This window comes from Pantherophis guttatus, chromosome 1 (assembly GCF_059756535.1).
Source record: "Pantherophis guttatus breed Tessera chromosome 1, ASM5975653v1, whole genome shotgun sequence".
Lineage (NCBI taxonomy): Eukaryota > Metazoa > Chordata > Lepidosauria > Squamata > Colubridae > Pantherophis > Pantherophis guttatus.
This window is the reverse complement of record NC_142063.1, coordinates 46,331,953-46,352,896: the sequence shown is the minus strand read 5'-3', so window position 1 is coordinate 46,352,896 and position 20,944 is coordinate 46,331,953. Positions and strand designations below refer to the sequence as shown.

The following is a 20,944-nucleotide window of genomic DNA, read 5'->3' as shown; positions in this document are numbered from 1 at the left end:
GACACCCCTGTTCTACACCCAGTTGAAAAGTATCCTGTTACACCATCTTGAAAATACATTTTGCAATTTGTTTTGCAACTTCTTTTAAAATTGTATTTGTCTCAGTTACAGAAGAATAACTGGGTTTATACATGGCCCAAGGCTCCAGATGGCATCAGGATGTAATCACTCTTTGTTCTCTTCATGTATACCTACAGCTCCTCCCAAAAAAGCAACAATTAAAAGAATAGTTGAAACTGTCAGTTTCACATCTCTTCCATTATACACACCTGGTTTCCATAAACATACACAAAATGACTTCCTTGATGAAAAAATAATCCAGTTGGTTTTAAACTGTTTCCTGGAAATATGAAAGGAGGAAATTTGGTTTTTTTATCCAATGCACCGTCGTCTGTTAACTTATGCACAGATACAAGTGTTTCGTCCTGGGAAGAAAAGAAATTTTTTTTACTAAATTACTGTACCTTATCAAAGGCACAGAATAAACTAAGAACAACTACATGTAACTTAGCAAGTAAATTTGCCAGCGGAACAGCATTCATCTGAGCTTATGAGGCCATTATAAGAAACTGGAATAGTATCAGAAAGCTAGAAGAATTAGGGAGGGGGGCATGGAGAGAGAGGGACAAAGAGAATAAGAGAATAAGAAAAACTGGGTGAAAACTTTTCTTCCAGCTCAGCTGTGGTATGAAAACCAAATTGCAATATACATACTTTTTTGATGAGGAAAACATCCTTCCCATCTCCATAAACATCAGAATTCATCAGAATAATTTATTCTAATTCTAGCAGGAATTCAATGAGTCAATGACTGTGAAAACTTGGCATATTCTAATGGCAGATAATTATACTTTTTTTTAAAAAAAAATCACTTTGCCTCATAGGACCTGTGTCGCAGTAGTTAAGTGCTCAAAGCCGATGTTGCCTTGGGCAAATTTGTTTGGAGTTCCTTTGGAAGAAACATGCCAATGTCCAAATGACTCCTTGTGGGTCTCATTAAACTCTTTCCCAAATACTATAGAAACAGTTGTACCTACATAATAGAATACAATTTCCTAAAGAATGATCCCATTATCTTGGAATTTTGAGTGAAAAGGGGCAGTAAAGGACAACTGCCGGTTCTTTTTAATTCTCTTTGTAAAATGGGGAAATTCATTCTACCGAAGGATCTGAATATAAAACTGGTTTATTGTAATGGAGAATGCAATCATTTTTCTTTGCTGTCAAGACCCCCATAAGGCGGGGGGAGGGGGTTTTCAAATCCCATCGCTACCAGTTAGCCCATGTGTGTGTGTGTGCGTGTGCGTGCTCGCGCATGCGCAGAAACATTTGGGCCAGTGGATGGAGCCTCCCGTCACTGCTACCGGTTCACCCGATCCGGTGTGAACCAGTAGCAACCCACCACTGCCCTAAGGCAATTTTTTGATCCATATGAAAACATTTTAACAGGTGCTTATTTTTAAAGATATATTCCCATGAGATTTATTATAAAAACTTGTTAATACACAAGATTATAACGAGAAACTATCAAGGAATGATAACACTATAACTGGACAGTTAATGATTTGTTCTTCAGGAAGTGATAAAGGCTAAAATGCTGGTAGTCTTTATTGTGGATGTGAGCATGCCCAAGTTAGCCATACATCTAAAGATGTAATGATTCCCATACAGGAGAATAGATATTGTTCAGGGTTGAATGGCTGGGTTCTTAGCATTTTCTGAGTTTGCTTCTCTGTTGAAATAAAAGCAAGCTGAGAGAACATCAAGAACTCAAGCCTATGCTGATTATTATCTAAGAATAATTAAAGATTGTAACAACTTTGAAACCAATAAACCAGGGATGTCAAATTTGATTTCACTGAGAGCCGCATAAAGGTTGTGTTTGCCCTTGGGGGGCCAGGGTGGACGTGGCCAGTTTGACATCACTTGTGTTGGGTGTGCCTGTGGTAGGCCAAGCAGTCTGCCAGCAAAAATGGGCTCCCGAGCTCTGTTTTTGGCAGTGATGGCTTCCTGCAACCCTCTAGCAGTGAAAATGGAGCTTCTGCAACCCTCTGCCAGTGAAAACGGAGCTCAGGAGGGCCTCCCGTGGCCCTCCTGACCTCCATTTTCATTGGCAGAGGCACCGCAGCCCAGTCCTTTGCTGTTTCCAGGGCGACCCTGCAGGCAAGATCTAAGCACCCTGTGGGCCAGATCCAGCCCCCGGGCCTTGAGTTTGACACCCCTGCTATAAACTGATAAGATGAACTATAAGTTTGCTCCAAACCACCTTGGTGTAACAGGCTACAATGCCAGCTTGAAGGGCTCAGTGAAATGAAATAACTTTGATTCAGATTCCTTGAGAAAACCTTGCTGATAAATTAGTTCCTACTATGATTTTGTTTACAAATTTATTTATATATTTACTTATTTATTTACATCAATGTCCAGCAAATTAGCCTTAGCACTACAACAACATATGAAAGCAGGCTCAAATAATAAAAGCAACTAAAACCACCATATAGACTTGCCAAGTAGCATTTACACACATATAAAAAAGAAAGCGAAATAAAACAAAACAAACATAAATGTTAGATAAAATAAAAGGACTCCCTCATAACATTTTTCCAATATTAGGATACCTTTAACCTTGGTATGGCAATAACTGCTAATAAGAACTTGGCAACTTTGCATGTAGAAGGAAGGTTCTCGTCTGAGAGTATAAAACAAATCACCTATGCCTCATTGAAGGCTTGATGTCTACCAGGAGGTAGTTTAAATACTGTACTTCAGCATATCAGTTCTCGTAAGACAGACAGTAAAGAAATACATGAACTAAGATTTTCTTGTTGATGGAATTCTTTGGGAGAAGCCAATGTTCAACTACTGCCTCTACCATGCTAAAAGCATAACCAGCAGTGCTGAGTGCTTCTTTTCTCTCTCCTTTAAAAAAAATAATAATCTGAAAAGCTTTAGATAATTTGAATTTGAAACAATTCCTTTAAAAAAAAATCATAATACGAATAGTTTGAAAGAAAAGCCTCATGTGTACCAGTAATACAAGGATGAAATTGGCAAAAAGCATAAAGATATTTAAAGAGCAATAAATTCACATAACTGAACAATCAAAAACAAGTACTGGGGTAAGGAGAAAGCTGAGGCAGTTTTATAAGCACCCAGCAACACAGGGATAGTAAAGTCCTAGATTGCTTCAGATATCCCATTGTTGTTCACTGTATCATAGCACAACTGAAAAATCTTGATCAAATCATTTTTAATATTAAGCACATTTTAAAACTGCATGATGAAGGGAAGGGGAGGGGAGGGGAGGGGAGGGGAGGGGAGAGGAGAGGAGAGGAGAGGAGAGGAGAAGAGAAGAGAAGAGAAGAGAAGAGAAGAGAAGAGAAGAGAAGAGAAGAGAAGAGAAGAGAAGAGAAGGTCTCAGTAGTAACGAAGGATACATAAACAGAACTAGTAATTGAAAAAGTAGCATTTCTAATACTCTTACCTTTTGCGATAATAGCGCTATACCAGTATTCTGCTCATAATCAACAAGAAAAGAAACTACCCGTCTAGAAATATGCTTTTCGGCTTGGGATTTATGTGGTAAGCAACTGTGCCATTTTATAAATGAATCATTACTATAGAAGCAGGTGGATTCCTGTAAAAGCATGAGAAAGATATGAAAGTGCAATATTAAACTGTTAATATATCTAGAAATATATTATATTCTTGACTTAAAAGTGCTACCAAAGAATCTGTTCAGCATATTAAAACAAATCAGAAAGAAAGGGGCCAAGAGTTCAAGTTTCCAATCAGAATGAGCTTCTCAAATGCACTGGGACCTGTATCAATTTTCTGGTTAAAATTATTCCTCTCTCCGTTCATCCCCCAACTGCTACTTGTTCCCATACAGCCTTAGGTACAAAAACCAGCAAGGCTGATGGCATTTCTAGCTGGAAATTACCTGTACATATAAAACCCAACTAAAAAAAAAATGTATAGTTGGCTCTAAAAAGCAGGTGAAGAAAAAAGAAATAAAACTGAATTCACAAAAGACAAAGTATCCCACTCTGAGAATACACATATTATATTCAGTTATATTGGAGGTTTTCTAATTGTGTGAACAACTTGTGATTGGCAAACAATGTTTATAGATTAGAATTATGTATGGAGGGAGTCAATGAGGGCTAATAATATTGCGAATCCAATTGATATTTTAGTGGAAGTATAAACTTTTGAGCATGTCTGCTTTCCTCACTTCACCTCTATTTGGTGTACTGCCCAATATGCTCGACTTGTTTGAGATTTGATTGAACTTTCATGTTCCCATCTCTTCTTGTCTGAGTATTCTTGCTAACATCTCATAACGTAATTTATAGTTTAGTAAATAGGTTAGGCTTTAGTAAATACAGGTAGTCCTCGATTTACAACAGTTTATTTAGTGACTGTTCAAAGTTACAATGGCACTGAAAAAAGTAACATGACTGGGTTTTTTTTTACAATTACGGCCTTTGCAGCATTCCCATAATCATGTCATCAAAATTCAGATGCTTGGCAACTGGTTGATATTTATAACAGTTGCGGTGTCCCAGGGTCACATGATCTCCTTTTGCAACTTTCTCACAAGCAAAGTCAATGGGGAAGCCAGATTCACTTAACAAACATGTTACCAACTTATCAACTGCAGTCATTCACTTAACAACTGAAGTAAGAAAGGTTGTTAAATGGGACAAAACTCACTTAACAAATTTCTCACTTAACAACATAAATTTTGTGCTCAATTATGGTTGTAAATCGAGGACTACCTGTAGAGAGAGAGAGATTTTTAGGCTGAAAAATCTCTCTCTCTCTCTCTCTCTCTGTATGTATGTCTCTGTCTGTCTGTCTGTCTCTCTTCTTTTTCTTTCTTTCTTTTCCACATAGCATCAAACCTTCTCTCCAGCAGTGGCAGAAATGACTTTGCATGGTTATCAGTTAATAAAATTGGATTTTTATGGACATTGTGCTCAATCCTCTGTATGATGTTCCTGGGTCAGCTTCTATATTGAACAAAATAGACCAAGCCATGATAAAAATGGTCATTATTTGTCTTACCTGACTCAATGTCTTATCTTTGTTGAATGAGAGACTGACATAATCCGCTAGAAAAAAAAGGAAGTGCATGTAATTGCTTACATTTCTAAAGTACAAAGATGCATGCATCTAGTTACATGCGAACAATTGCAGAAAAATGTAGGGTGTTTTTTTTTTAAAAAAAAGCAAGGTAGCACAAATTAATATGACTGAGATTTGTTTTTAGAAATTTTTTTGATGTGTAATTCACTTTTGAATCATCCAGAGTCACGTTATAGAGAGGATGGATAGCATAAAAATTCAATAAATAAAACGGTCAGTAGCTTTGTAGCATTTTCATACTCTGTACTTTTTAGCATCAAATATAAATAATTAATTATTAATGTATAATAAACAGAAATATTTGGCAGAATAGCTTTCCTAGATGGTACGAAACATTTAAATTAGGTTAATTTAATTTAATTTAATTTAATTTAATTTAATTTAATATGATCCCAGATTGGGATCATATCTGTGGCTATTATATACTTTGTTGCATGAAACTTTCTGAAAAAGTTTGAAGTGTTATATACTAATTATAGTCTGTCTTTCAAATAAGAGCTGAAAGCATCATAACTTCCATGACTGAGAGTGACCTTGAATTTGGATCTGTCCAACACTTTAATATTACAACTAAATATTGTGTATGAAATACTCTATAGAGAGAAAGGTTTACATCCATTATAAGTATCATTATTAACTAGCATTTTGTTGCTCTTTTGGTTTAGAAAATCAAACTTGTGAATAAGGATTTTTTTTCTTTCTACGCTGTGTCAAAATATTTTACATTGTGGTACTATATTCCAAGTATTGCAACACTTCTGGGCTAGGGTGTTATACTGGGATAAAAAATGTGAGGCCAGAGGATTATCAGCATCTTCATGGCAGTATTAGGGTGGCCCCTTCCTTTTTTTTTTTTCATTATAGAGGGAATTAAGGAGCATAATATTTGCTTCAACCCTGCTCAAGTTTTAACACTTCAACATTGCCCTCTTGCAAAATAAATTCTATCCACTTTTGGAAGGAATCTTCCAAAAGTCCAGTGTAGCTCAAGCTGATAGAACTTATGCACTCCTGCGTTACTTGAATCCCAGTTTTTTTAATCTAATGACAACATGCTAACAAGTCACATTGATCTATTAGATAAAAATGCTAAGTTTATATGGTTACAGTTCATAGCTGTGGGGTCATGCTTTGTGCTAAGCTAAAACCAAATATGGCACATTTTGAGTTTTTTTTTTTTAAAACAATAGGTCAAAAATTCAGCAGGCAAGGAATAGAGTGACCCAGTTGTTAAATGAAGATGTGTAGGGAAGCCTTTTATTTCAGTCCCACGTATATGTTGCAAATGTGTGTGTCAAAAGTTTAAAATGTAACTACTATGGTCACTATCTTGATTCTGACACAACATCACTGGCTGACATAATTTCCAGAGCTAACATTAAATGCCAATGATTATCACTGAAAAACTAAAAGTGGGGGCTATTTGAAGTTCTGTCCTTAAACTCACCTATGTGTGAGTTTACTGTTCATTCTTTAATGGACTTAAGAAAAAATTGAGTATTTGATTGATTTTGATCAACCTGAACGTTCCAATATGGTTTAAAGTGAAACTGTTATTGATCTTAAAATACACTTGTTTTAACTCTTAACGTGAATTTAAACTTTTTATACTGCTACCTTAGTTGACAGCATACTTGTAATTTGAACATTTGATCTTGAGATAATACAAATATTCACAATTAATTTTTTAAAGATTAAATTAAAAGATTAAATTAAATTCCTCTCACCCCTTCTGTTCAACATTTATGTAAAACAGCTAGGCGAGATCATCCGTGATTTTGGGGTGAGTGTTCATCAGTATGCTGATGACACACAGCTATACATCTCCAGCCCAGACCACCCCAATGATGCCCTTGCTGTGATGTCCCGTTGCCTGGAGGCCGTGCGGATCTGGATGGGGAGAAACAAGCTCAGACTCAACTCCTCCAAGACCGAGTGGCTGTGGCTTCCGGCGTCCCTGTATAGTCAGCTAGTACCATCACTGACAATAGGGGATGAGATCTTGCTCCCCACAGAGAGGGCCCGCAACTTGGGTGTTCTCCTGGATTCACGGTTATCTTTAGAAGATCATTTGACGGCCGTGGCCAGGGGTGCCTTTTATCAGGTTCGCCTGATCCGCCAGTTGCGTCCCTTTCTGGATCGGGACGCCTTGCGCATGGTCACTCATGCCCTAGTTACCTCCTGTATGGACTACTGTAATGCTCTCTACATGGGGCTCCCCTTGAAAAGCACCCGGAGGCTCCAACTGGTCCAGAATGTAGCCGCGCGGGTGATTATGGGCGCAGCTCGTTACGCCCATGTAACACCTCTCCTACGCAAGCTGCACTGGCTCCCGGTGGTCTTCCGGGTGCGATTCAAGGTGTTAGTTATCACCTTTAAAGCGCTCCATGGCTTAGGACCTGGGTACTTATGAGACCGTCTTTTGCCACCAATAGCCTCCCACCGACCAGTTTGTTCTCACAGGGAGAGACTACTTAGGGTACCGTCAGTCAAATTATGTCGACTGGCGACTCCCAGGGGGAGGGCCTTCTCTGTGGGGGCTCCAACCCTTTGGAATGAACTGCCCCCGGAGATACGGAATATCCCTGAGCTCCGTGCTTTCCGCCGTGCCCTCAAGACCCTGAGGTTCCAACAGGCGGGGCTAAACATACGAACATGTGAATGATTTTTTAAATGTTATCTAATTCTGGGTTTTATTTAATTGACCAAACTAAGTAATAATTTTAATTAGCAATTTTATGATGTTTGTGTGTCTATATTTTTCTTGACTGTACACCACCTTGAGTCCTACGGGAGAAAGGCGGTATAGAAATATAATAAATAAATAAATAAATAATAAATAAATAAATAAATAAATAAATAAATAAATAAATAGAACTCTTGAAATTAATATTTAAAGGGATCAGATCTAATAGCTTTTACACAAAAGATATGGTGTAGCCTTGATAACCTCATGAATTACTTATTAATTGTATCAGCCGTGATGCCTTTATTACTAAATCCTTACAAAGTTGCAGAAATATATCATGACAATCACTTGAAAAGCACCGATAATATAATTCTCATTGACTATTTTGGATATATCTTTATGCATCATACATTTTACTGCTGGAAAATCTGGTTTTCTTACCTTCATAGTTTTCTCTATTAGCTAAACACTGAAGATTATACCAGATTTTTGCTGTATAATAATCATCCTGTGGAAATCAAAATGTGAAATAAATACTTAACATGTAAATTGGAACATGATGTATGTAAGTATTATACATGATTGGACCCACTGGAATAGATCTGAATTTCATTTTCCTTCTGCCACAAGTGAAGCTGAGGAAGATAGATGTTAGGATTATCAAATGCCAGCAAGGTTAAATGACAACCCAGGATCTCTAGTTGCAGTTCTGGTGACAATGGCAATTAACAGCAGAGACCATCACTATAACATTATTATGGAAGAGTAAGTCCAGTAATTCAAGAATAAAGTGGAATTAACCAATCACGGTTAATAAAAAGAAGCACATAGGGCACATAATAAGAAATACATATTTCACAGAACCTTCTTGATGCAATTCAGATATTTGACTCTTACTAGGGATTAAAAGAAAAAAAAGTTTATTCTTAAATGATGGCAATTGGGAGCACTACTTGTTCATATGCCATAAACTACAATATAAAACAGGGCTATCAGATCCAGTTTTAAAAATCTCATTCAACACCCAGAAATCTCTAAACTCTTTGCTTCTGTTCAAGGGTTACTACTATATCCTTGTTTTGTGTCCAGTCATGGACAGCTCCACAGATGGCAGCTTAGCTAAACACTTGCAACCAACATAATCTTGACACCAAATGGCTACAAATTGCTATCCCATATCCCTCCCAAATGCTTTTTCTTATCAGTCATGCAACCACCATAATCTCTAAGTAGAAAAATAACTATAGAAGATACAATGGCCTTGTGACCAGTAGGTCTTGAGGTGCTATTGGATTTGGACCCTCAGCAATAATATTTACTGCAGCATAACCCTGCTGAAGAGTGGGATAAAGCAGGCAAGACTGGAAGAAAATATGTCAAGAAAAGGGGAGACATTAACTGGCACCTTAAATTTTCTTAGAACACTGCCTGTTCATTTCTTGTCCCAGTCATGATGGTGTATAGGATTGTGATCAATTCTGTATTTAGAATATAATAGTTGCATAGCAACAATGTGGCTTCACAAAAGTTATTTAATAGAATCATAGAATCATAGGGTTGGAAGGAACCTTGGAGGTCTTCTAGACCAACTCCTTGCCCAAGGCAGGAGTCTTCAAACCATCTCAGACAACCAGAATGGTTGTCCAATCTTTTCTTGAAAACCTCCAACAACGGAGCACCCACAACTCTGAGAGGCAAACTGTGCTATTGATTAATCATTCTCACTGTCAGAAAATTTCTCCTTGGAAGACTGGTATCGTATCTCCAGTCTTTGTGAAGCTAAATGCATATACAGTAATTCCTTTGGCCATTCTTCATAGGATTTAGTCTCCAGACTCCTTACCATCTTTGTTGTGCTCTGTACTCTTCCTAGGTCTTGCAGTGATCAGAACTGGACTCAGTATTCTAAATGTTGCTCACCAGTGCCATATAGAACAGTACTATCACGTCCTTTGGTCTTGGTACTATCCCTCTGTTGATGCAGCCCAGGACTACATTGTCTTTTTTTGTCAACTGCAGCACACTGTTGGCTCATACTTAAGTCTCTCTAGGTCAGAGGTCTTCAAATTAGGCAGCTTTAAGACTTGTGGACTTTAGCTCCCAGAATTCTCCAGCCAGCTATGCTGCCTTAAAGTCTTAAAGTCTTTTTTTTTATTGAAAAAGTTTTACAAATACATTTTCTCCCCAGTTTCCCCCCCCCCGCCCTCCCTATCCCCCCCTAACCCTCCCTAACCCCCCTAACCCTCCCCTTCCCCCAGGACTTCCACAAAATATAATCCAAATCAAAATCTTATCAATATAAAACTTGAACCCCTCCATCCCGTGTATTATTCAAATCTTCACAAAATTCAATTATTCTATCCCTATATAATACATTCAGTTAAAAGCTATCTGATATTTCCTAGTTTGATATTTATTCTGCACATAATCTATCCACTTTTTCCACTCCCATACATAAGTCTCTTGAGTTCGGTCTTTTAAATATGCTGAAATCTTCACCATCTCTGCAAAACTGGCCATTTTCAAAGTCCATTCTTCAACAGTGGGCATAGCTTCATTTTTCCAATATTGATCTATCAGTAATCTCGCTGCTGTCACCATATACAATATCAGCTTTGTTTCACCCAATGTAAAACCCTTAACTATACCCAGTAAAAACAATTGTGGAGAAAACTGAAATTTTTTCTTCAAAACATTTTGCATGACCCACCAAATTTTTATCCAAAAAGCCTTCACTTTCTTACAAGTCCACCACATATGATAATATGTGGCATCTAAGCAATCACATCTCCAGCATTTTGGTTGAACATTAGGGTACATACACGATAATTTCTTAGGATCTAAATGCCACCTATAAAACATTTTATAAAAGTTTTCCCTCAAGTTCTGCGACTGTGTAAATTTAACATTCTGAACCCATATTTTTTCCCATGTTTCCAACATCACTGGTTCTGCAAAATTTTGTGCCCACTTTATCATACAATCTTTAACCAGTTCAGTTTCTGAGTCCCTTTCTAGCAAAACATTATAAACCCTTTTAATATGCATTGGACCTTTCTCTTTTATATGTCTAACCAATTCTTCTTCATGCATCATTATACCAATTTTTTGGTCCTCTTTCCATCTCAATTGAAGTTGATTATACTGTAACCAAGTTAAATTAATCCCTTCTTCCAACAGCGTTTCTAATGTCTTCAGTTGCCATCTGCCCGCATCTGTAAAAAGAACTTCTTTATATAAACCCCCCCCGAGTGACATTATATTTGTATTCCACATGATATGACCAAGATCCAGCCATAACGGTATTTTATAATCCCATTTGAGTCGGTGCTTCTTCCAAACTCTCATCAAAGAGTTTCTAAGTATGTGGCTTTTGAATACTTTATCCACTTTATTCTCATAAAATAAGTATGCATGCCAACCAAATTCAAGATCATAACTTTCTATATTCAATATTCCAGTCTTTTTCCTTCCAAACCAATCACTTGCTTGCGTCAAGGCTGCTGCTTCATAGTATAATTGTAGGTTTGGAAGTTTAAGGCCTCCCCTTTCTGGAACATCTTGCATAATTTTCAGCTTAACTCTCGGTTTTTTCTCATTCCATACAAACTTGTTCACTCCACTTTGCCATTCTCTCAGTTGTTTATCACTTTTAAGCACCGGAATCATTTGAAACAAAAAAAGAAATCTTGGCAAAACGTTCATCTTAACTGCTGCTATTCTTCCAAGTAAAGACAGCTGCAGCTTTTTCCAGGTCTCCATATCTTTTTGTACCTCTCGCCACAACACCTCATAATTATTTTGAAACAATTTTATATTTGATTCTGCAACCTGAACTCCTAGATATTTAACCTTTAGTACTATCTCAAAACCTGCCTTGCTTTCAAGTTCCTGTTTTTGATCTTGTGTCATATTTTTGGCTATCATCTTAGTTTTTTTCTGGTTCAATCTAAATCCTGATACCATACCATATTGTTCTATAATGTCTTTCATCTGGATTATTGTTTCCATCGGCTGTGTTAGGGTAACAACCAGATCATCTGCAAATGCCCTTATTCTGTAATCCTCTTGCCTTATCACTATTCCCTTCAAGGTACTCGAGTCCCGTATTGTGTTCAACAAGACTTCTAATGTTAAAATAAATAACAATGGGGATAACGGACAACCTTGTCTTGTTCCTTTTTCAATGCTAAAATTTGTTGTCAAACTTCCATTAATAATAATTTGTGCCATTTGTTCTTGATAAATTGCTGAAACCGCCTGTATAAATTGATCCCCAAAGTCCATCTTTCTTAAAGTCTTTAATAGAAAGTTCCAATCCACTCTATCAAAGGCCTTCTCCGCATCCAAGAAAACCAGCACTGCAGGGATCTGTTTATTCTTCTCAAGATATTCCAGTAAATCTATAATTTGCCTTACATTATCCTTCATATATCTGCCTTCTATAAATCCCGCTTGATCATAATGAATCACCTCTTGAATAACTGGCATCAACCTGTTGGCTAATACTTTTGCAAATATTTTATAATCATTATTCAAAAGAGATATTGGTCTGAAATTCTCAGGTTTTTTAGGACCTACTTGCTCTTTCGGTATCAATGAAATATAAGCTGTTTTCCATGATGGAGGTATTTTACCCCCTTGTTGTATACTACAAAATAGATCTTTAAGATGTTCAATCATTTCTGCTTGTAGAGTTTTGTAATACACCGCAGTTAAACCATCTGTCCCTGGTGCTTTAGCTGTTTTCAATTGCTTAATTGTGACAATAATCTCCTCAGCTGTTATAGGATGATTCATTCTCTCCTTTTGTTGACTAGAAATTTTTGTAACTCTTCTTTTTTCTAAATATTTCTCTATAAGTCCATTCTGTACATCATCTTTGTCATATAATTTGGTATAATAATCTAAAAAAACTTCTTTAATTAATTTTTGTTGAAAAATTTCCTTCCCTCCACTATCAATACTATCAATGACCCGTGTACTCTGCCTCTTCCTTAGTGTATAAGCCAACCATCTGCCCGGTTTGTTAGCGTTACAAAATGTGTTATGTTTCGCAAATTGTAAATTTGTTGCTGTTTGTTCTGCCATAAGCATTTGAAATTGATCTTTCAGAAGTTTTATAGCTCCTCGTATTCTTTCATCTGTTGGGTCTTTTATAAGTAACTGTTCTTTGTTCTTTATTTCTGCTTCCATTTCAGATCTTTTCTTTTGTTGATTTAATTATGTTTAGAGTTCATATAAATGAGTACCCCTCTCATATATGCTTTACTCGCATCCCATACAATTTCAATAGGGGTACCCTTGTTCAAGTTCATTTCAAAAAATTCTTTCATCTGCTTTTTAAGTTCTGTTATGTTCTTTTCATATCTAAACAAATTTTCATTTACTCTCCATGATCTTCTCTCACTCTTTCCCATCTCAATTTCTATCCATACCGGGCTATGGTCAGTTAAAGTCCTTGGAAAAATCTTTGTTCTTTTCATTTTTACAAGTAAATCAGATGATAGTAAAATAAAGTCAATCCTAGAAAAGGATCTATGTCTATCTGAAAAGAAGGTAAAGTCCAAATCTTTTGGGTTATGTATTCTCCAAATATCTTTTAATTCCAAATCTTCTTTCATATCAAAAAAAAGTCTGTGGCAATCTAATCCTTGACTTTGCCAAACTCTTTTTATCTATTTTAGAATCAATTACTCCATTCCAGTCTCCCATAATTAAAATAGATCTATAGTCCCATTGCAATATTTTAGAATGCAAAATCTTATAAAATTTTTCTTGTTGTTGATTAGGAGCATAAATTCCAATCACCAACATTGGACCATTTGCTGTGTAGAGTTCAATTGCTATAAACCTGCCACAATCATCTGCTTCTATAATTTTAGCTGACAGTCTTTTATTTATATAAATCACCACGCCATTCATTTTTTCCAAATTCGAAGCTATGAAGTGTGTTCCTAATCTTAAATTTATCAAATATTTTTGATCTTGTATTCTGATATGAGTTTCTTGTAAACAAATTATATCATTATTAAATTGTCTCAAATAGTTAAATAGTTTCTTCCTCTTCTGTGATGAGTTTAATCCATTCATGTTCCAAGATAAAAATTTAATTGTCATCTAAACTTTTTTGAAGCGACAAGAACATATGCTGAAGGCTCTCCGAATCGGTGGTCTTTGGTTTTGCTCCTCCCATGGCTTCACATTCTTGTGTATTACCCTTGACTCCTTTCTTGTATTGCTGTGATTTGGTCCTTTCCTGTTGTTGTTTTTCTTTAATTTGCTTAGAAACTACTCGAGTTATACGCTGACCTTTAGCTTCACACATCCGGGCTAGGTCCAAAGCCACTTCTCTTGTAGTCTTAGGTGGATCATTTACAATTTCCGAAGGAAGATCTATCAGGGGCGCATCCAGAAATCCTCCGGTCGCTCCCTGCATTTCCATTGCCTCCAATTCCAGCTGCTTAGACTGCTCTTCCATCTCTTGCTGAAATTGCTTCTCCTTATCACTCTCCTTTATCTCCAGTACAGAAGATGTAAGTGGGGATGGTGAACTCACTTTGAAAAAGTTAGAATAAAATTCTTCTGCCTTCTCAACAGTATTTAATCGATATCTTTCTCCTTTAAACCTCAAAATTATGCCAGTTGGAGCATCCAACCTAAATGGAATTTGTTGTTTTTTTTAACTCATTCACCAGAAATCCAAAATCCTTCCTATCTTTTAACATCTTAGGTGGCAGCTCTTTATAAACTCCAATTTCCTTTCCATCCACTTGCACCGCAGAGACAAAGGGCTTTTGCAGAATATCATTTCTTATTTTTCTATCTGTGAAATATATCACCACATTTCTAGGCAATTGTCTTTGTCTGGCCACCCAAGAATTCACTCTGTAGACTTTGTCCATTTTACAAAAAATCTCTTCAGAACTAATCTTTAACATCACAGCTAATGCATCAGCACAAATCTTTCTCAGATCTTCCCTATCATTCTCTTTTAGGCCTCTGAGCCTTATAGCAAATTCCATAGTTCTGAATTGCATCATTGTCATCTCATTTTCAAGTCTTTGCATTTTATTGTCAGCATTAAAAATTTTATAATCAGCCTCCTTCATTTTAACATCCACTTCTGATCTAAGTTCATCCACTTTCTTATCAGTTTTGATAACTGCTTCTGACAATCCAGTCACCACTGTCATTAATTTTTTGGTCACCTTGTCATAGTTTTCTTGCACCACCTCTTTAATTTCTTTTGTCTCCTGCTTAATTTCCTGTTGTGACTTTTTAAACTTCTCATCCAAATATTCCTCTTGCCTCATCAAAGCCTGAGCAATAAAGTCCTTTAAGTTTTCAAGATCAATCTCTTTTTTCTGGCTCTGCTGGCTGGGAGGCTGTTGTTCAGGCTTGTGTGGGGGGGATTCCCCCCCTGCCGCCTTCACATCCTGTTTAGTCTGCTTAGAAGCCATTCTGCCACGTATTCTAACTTTTTCAAAAAAGGAAGTCTTTTTTCCCTTTCCTCCTCCACAAAGTCCTCTGAAAAATTCCCCCAGGTTTAGTCAAATTAAAGATGAAATTGGATCAGAATCAGGCTTGTTTTAAAAAAGATTCACTTTTCCTTCACTTGTTACAGACAATGCTACTTTGTAACTTGTTGAAATAGCTATGCAAATCCACTCTCGCTTTCAGCTTTCGTTAACACTGAAGCCGGGCGCCATTTTCAAGAGACTTTCAGTCTTTATTTTAAAATTAGTCACAGGGCTAGTATAAATACTTGCAGTTTCGTGGTTCAAGTTCCGATTCCACCCTGTTTGTTTGGAAAATTCGCTTTGTTTTCAATAGAAAGGTTGATCCCGCCGCCTTGTTCTACAATATGTAGAATTGTCCACGCTGTCCGGAGCCTCGGTGAGCTGGATAGGGAGCCGCACCTGTTTCCTCCCCAGAAGCAAAGGGGTGCTATCTGGGGGCTACACAGGGGCTCTACCTGACTCTCGCCGGCTCTATTCACGATTCCTAGAGGATTCGGAATTTTCCGAGCCGCTTCTCCTTGTTCAAAGCGGCTCTAACAGGCAACAGGGCTGGCGGTCCGAAAAAAGACTGTCTGTCGGCGACGGGAAGCAAACCGGAAGTCCAAAGTCTTAAAGCTGCCAAGTTTGAAGACCTCTGTTCTAGGTCCATATTCTAGGTCCATGAAGGCACCCAGATTCCTCTCATAAGTACCAGTGTTAAGCACATAATGCCTATCCTGTATCTTTGCATCTGATTTTTTTCCTGCTTAGGTGAACAACCTTATATTTCTCATCACTGAGCTGCATCTTGCTGCATCATGCTCAAATCTGTCAAATCCTTCTGAATCTTGAGTGTCTTCCAAAGAGTTAACAATTCCTCCCAGTTTTGTGTTATCTGCAAATTTGATGAATGCCCCTTCAATCCTCTCATCTGGGTCATTTATTAAGAAGTTGGTCTCAAGAGGCAACCTTGAGGAACCACTCTGCATATTTCCCTCCAAGTATATGTAGTTGCATTAAGGACCACATGCTGAGTGTGGTTGGTCAGCTAACTACAAATCCATCAGGCCTGAAAACCTGACAGATACTGTCTATCCCATATTGTTCTTGTCTTACCAAGAAGTAGGCTGTGGTCAAAGAATGCACTGAAAACTAAGTATACTGCATTTCATAATTTGGTTATATATTATAATGTATCATTCTGAAGATCCTTCCTTCCTCTCTTTTCTTTTTCTTTTAAAGTAAAGATGTTAAAAACAAGTACTTAGAGAAGTCAGAAGCTTTAAAGGGTTTGCGATTATGTTGTGAAATAGCATGTCAAATAATTGAATGCTATGACTATGACCGTAGGAAAAATATTAGCAATTTCTCACCATTTCAAAGCCACATAAAGCTGGTTTGTTGAACTGGAAGAAAGAAAAGGTAAAATGAAAAAGCAGAAATGTATGAATAAATTAAAACTTCTAAAGCTTGCAAAGCAAGTGCAGAAACATATTATATATTATATTATATATTCACCTAATACTTAGACTACCTTGATATGGTGCTGTGTCCTAATATTATAAGTTTCTCCTGTGTTTGTACTAGCATTTAATTCCCAAATATTTCAGGCATGGGGACTCCATTTAATTCAGGAGTTTGCCTGCTAGAATTGCAAAGGAGGAGCAGTTACATCATCATTCTCAGATTTCTAGTCTCAAATGTTTATACTCATTGTTGTAGCTTCTTTGTGGGCTGTTTCTTTCCACAATCATGACTGCTTATCTATCCAGTTAACCTTGTCGAAGTTAATTTTTTTGTAAATCTTTTCTACTCACTTAGCATGAGTGCCACAAATAGTAGTCCAACATAGGAATTCTTACATTGATAGAAACCATTCCTAGAACACAAAGCCTTTTACTAATAGACTTCAAGTGAAAGCTGTACTGGAATCGTGACATTCTTACCAGAAAGTTGGTATCTAATTCAAGTGGTTTTTTTAACCAGCTCCATTTACACTGACATTTGTTCTAAACTGCCATGAGGGAAAAGGCTTGATTGCCTTTACAGCAGAATAGTAGAACAGTAACAAGGACACCAAAGAACAGGATAACAAGTTTAATATCATACTCTCTATAATATCCGCCTTGCCATGAGGACAAGTTAATAGCTTTACAGAAGATCAATGACTTAAATAGAAATATAGGCTATGTATCTTTAAAATAAATGCATGAAAGTAAAGTGTTTATTTGGCTATAGGAAGCCCAAATCTTGAGCTACAATCTTATTCAGGATGATTCAATATTCTGCCATCATCAGATTTGCTACTGGTTTTCATTTTTATAGAAGAGGCAGAGAGAGTAGCTATGAAACAGTTTGTGAATATCTTTCTATAGAAACAAACAGTGTATTAATCTCTTTCAGTTCCTCCCTACACCAAGAGTTTTCTAACTTTTTCCTCTGTGTTCTACTTCTTTAGTTTGATCTGGCTTACAGGCACCCCTCAGTTTCCCTCAATGGATTTCTGAAAGCCTAAAGTGTCACTTTTCAAACTTTCTCTGAACATTTTTTCAGTATGTTCTTTGTTAACTTTACTACACCGTATCATAGGGGAAGGATATATTCAAAACACACTTTCAGTTTATGTTTAGAAGGATACCGCAGATCTTCACTGACAAATAAACCCAATGTAGTAAGCATTATTAAACGTGTATTTGTTAGAATGATATCCACAAGTGCAAGACCAGAGCAATCTGTAGAAAAGAAAAAGATTCATGGGAGAGTGGTTATTTTTCTTTATATCTTTTAATGTTTTATTTTCTACTGATAAGGCAAATAATGTACATTTTTCAAACATCCAGATTTGAGGATTGAGGTAGTAGGTGTGTGTGTGTGTGTGTGTGTGTGTGTGTGTGTGTGTGTGTGTATGCAAGTTTTGGTGTATTCAGGTCTTTACCCGTGAAAGATTGAGAGTATATTGGCAACATTTCGACGAGGTCCCACTCGACATCTTCAGGCTGGTGTCTTCGGCTTCGTGCTTGCACAAGAAGTACAAGTACGAAGCCGAAGACACCAACCTGAAGATGATGAGTGGGACCTCGTCGAAATGTCGCCAAGATACTCTCAATCTTACATGGGAAAAGACCCGAATACACCAAAACTTGTCTTGGCAACGTTTCGACGAAGTCTCATTCGTCATCTTCAGGCTGGTGTTTTCGGCGTCATTCTTCTAGGTGCTTCTTGCTCCTAGAAGCATGAAGCCAAAAACACCAGCCTGAAGATGACGAATGAGATTTCGTCGAAACGTCGCCAAGACACTTCCAATTTTATGCGGGAGAAAACCTGAATAACCAAAGACCTACATACAAACATCCGTGAAAACCTCAGAAAATATATATGTGGATAAGGAATGCTTGCCAAGATACATTTAGATGTTTACATTTCTATGCAGAAAATATTGCGTTGCTATCTGAGAACTTGAATGATTTACAATGGATTTTAGATGGACTGTGTGATGCAACAAGGAGAATGGACATTTATGTTAATATATTAAAGACCAACGTATTTGGAGCAGACAAATAACTTCTCTTCTGAGTCCTATCAGAGGGAGTGCCATGGCAGAAAGGGCCAATAACATGTTCCTCTCTTGCCAGACCTGATGTTCTACAAGCTGCATTCGTTGCCAGTTTGCTTATGGGTCTAATTCAAGCTGCTGGCTTTGACCTTTAAAACCCTACATGACATTGAGCCAAATTATTTGAGGAACCATCTCTCCCCAATTATATCTATTCATCCCATCAGGTCTGGCAAGAGGAGCATGTTATTGGTCCTTTCTGCTAAGGAACTCCCTCTGATAGGACTCAGAAGACAAGTTATTTGTCTGCTCCAACTATGTTGGTCTTTAATATATTAACATAAATGTCCATGCTCCTTGTTGCATCATACATCTAAACATATCTTGGCAAGCACTCCTTATGTATACACACACATATACACACACACTGACTGATATCCCCCCTAGGGAGGAAAATAATCACTAAATAACCTTGGCTAAGAAATGGAGATGAGCACCACCCTCTAGAATCAGACCTGACTGGAAAGAGGAAACTGTTATCTTTTGATTTGTGATGTAATTTTCTCAGTTGATTGGAATAAAGGCGAACTGAATGTGGGCGACTTGCTGGAATGCCCTTCCCAGAGTGGCTTGATTGATGCCCATATTAGCATTATTTTGTCGCTGTGGGAAAGCCTTTTTATTTTTCCTTTATTTTCTTTTAAATTGTTTTTTAATTCATATTATTTTAGATTTTGAAGAGTACCTTTATTTCTTTTTTTTTTTTTTTGGTGTTTTTATTGTAAACTATCCAGAGAGCTTCAGTTATTAGATAGTTTATTTCGGAAATAAATGCATAAAATGGGAGAGGAAGCCTATTTCCATTATGCAAGTGTATAATCTACATTGTTCATGTGTCTAATCTTTGTTTTGTCCTAATTTGGTACATGTTTTTTAAAAATTTAAAAGCATTTATAATTAAATTTTATTTTAAGATATTGATATTTGTACAGTATTAATAATTTATGATCTGGTTTGAAATTTTGAGAGAAATGCAGAATGTATTTGAATCCATATATTTAATCTGGAAACGGCAAATTGAGTGCATTTCTGTAAAACAACAATGAAAATAGCATTGATAGGAGGATGGTACAAAATAGAGGGAAGCATTTGGGCATGTACAGGGACATCAACTCACTCCAGCTTGGACCTGACAATTAAATAACCGTGACTGAAACATCAGCAGGACAATTCATGGGAAAAGCCAGTTGGTTATGAGGCATTAATAGAAACCCCTGAACTCCAACTGGTTATTTGACTTTAGAATGAATGGGCCCTAGCCATTATCTGTTAGGGATTAAAAGAAGAGCGATTATTCTGAGTCAGTGAAGAGATGACATGATACATCCTGATCTTCTCTCCAAAGCATAAAATTACCGTACAGAATTCTAATAGGCCTTAAAGAATGGAGCATATAACGTTTTCAGGCCCTTTCTCCAAAAAGCATCAGACCAGACCAGGAAATAAAACTGAATTTAATAAAACAATAACAGATTTGGAAGGAACCTTGGAGGAATTCTAGTCCAACCCCTTGCTCAAGCAGAAAGCCCCATACCATTTCAGACAAATGGTTGTCCAATCTCTTCTTAAAAACTTCCAGTGTTGGAGCATTCACAACTTCTGCAGGCAAGTTGTACCACTGATTAATTGTTTTAACTGTTAGGAAATTTGTCCTTAGTTCTAGTTGGTTCTCTCCTTGATTAATTTCTATCCCTTGCTTCTTGTACTGCCTTCAGGACAAGAAGCAATGGATGAATAGGTTTACTCCAGTGGTGAAATCTAAAATTTATTACTACTGGTTCTGTGGGCGTGGCTTGGTGGTGGTGGGATAATGTGACTGGGTGGGCATGGCCAATTTTTAAAAAAACTTTTAAAACCATTTTTTCTACAACCTCTTCGGCGAAGAGGTTGTAAAAAAATGCTTTCAAAAGTCTCTGACGATCCCAGCAGAGTTGCCTGTTCGGCAGAGACTTTTTTTCTTTTAAATGCCTCTGCCGATCAAGCAAC

The 20,944-nt window shown here is 37.1% G+C and overlaps 1 protein-coding gene across 1 annotated transcript in view; it reads right to left on the bottom strand.

Moving 5' to 3' along the window:
• The window catches only part of CATSPERB (catsper channel auxiliary subunit beta), a 98,875-nt gene that overhangs the window by 47,651 nt on the left and 30,280 nt on the right, over positions 1-20,944 (bottom strand). The window contains exons 9-14 of the mRNA XM_034418339.2: positions 17,959-18,077; positions 16,719-16,751; positions 8,285-8,351; positions 5,074-5,120; positions 3,485-3,637; positions 270-425 (exon numbers count right to left, since the gene is read on the bottom strand). Coding sequence (XP_034274230.2) covers positions 270-425; positions 3,485-3,637; positions 5,074-5,120; positions 8,285-8,351; positions 16,719-16,751; positions 17,959-18,077 — 575 coding nt within the window. The remainder of the gene's footprint in view (positions 1-269; positions 426-3,484; positions 3,638-5,073; positions 5,121-8,284; positions 8,352-16,718; positions 16,752-17,958; positions 18,078-20,944) is intronic.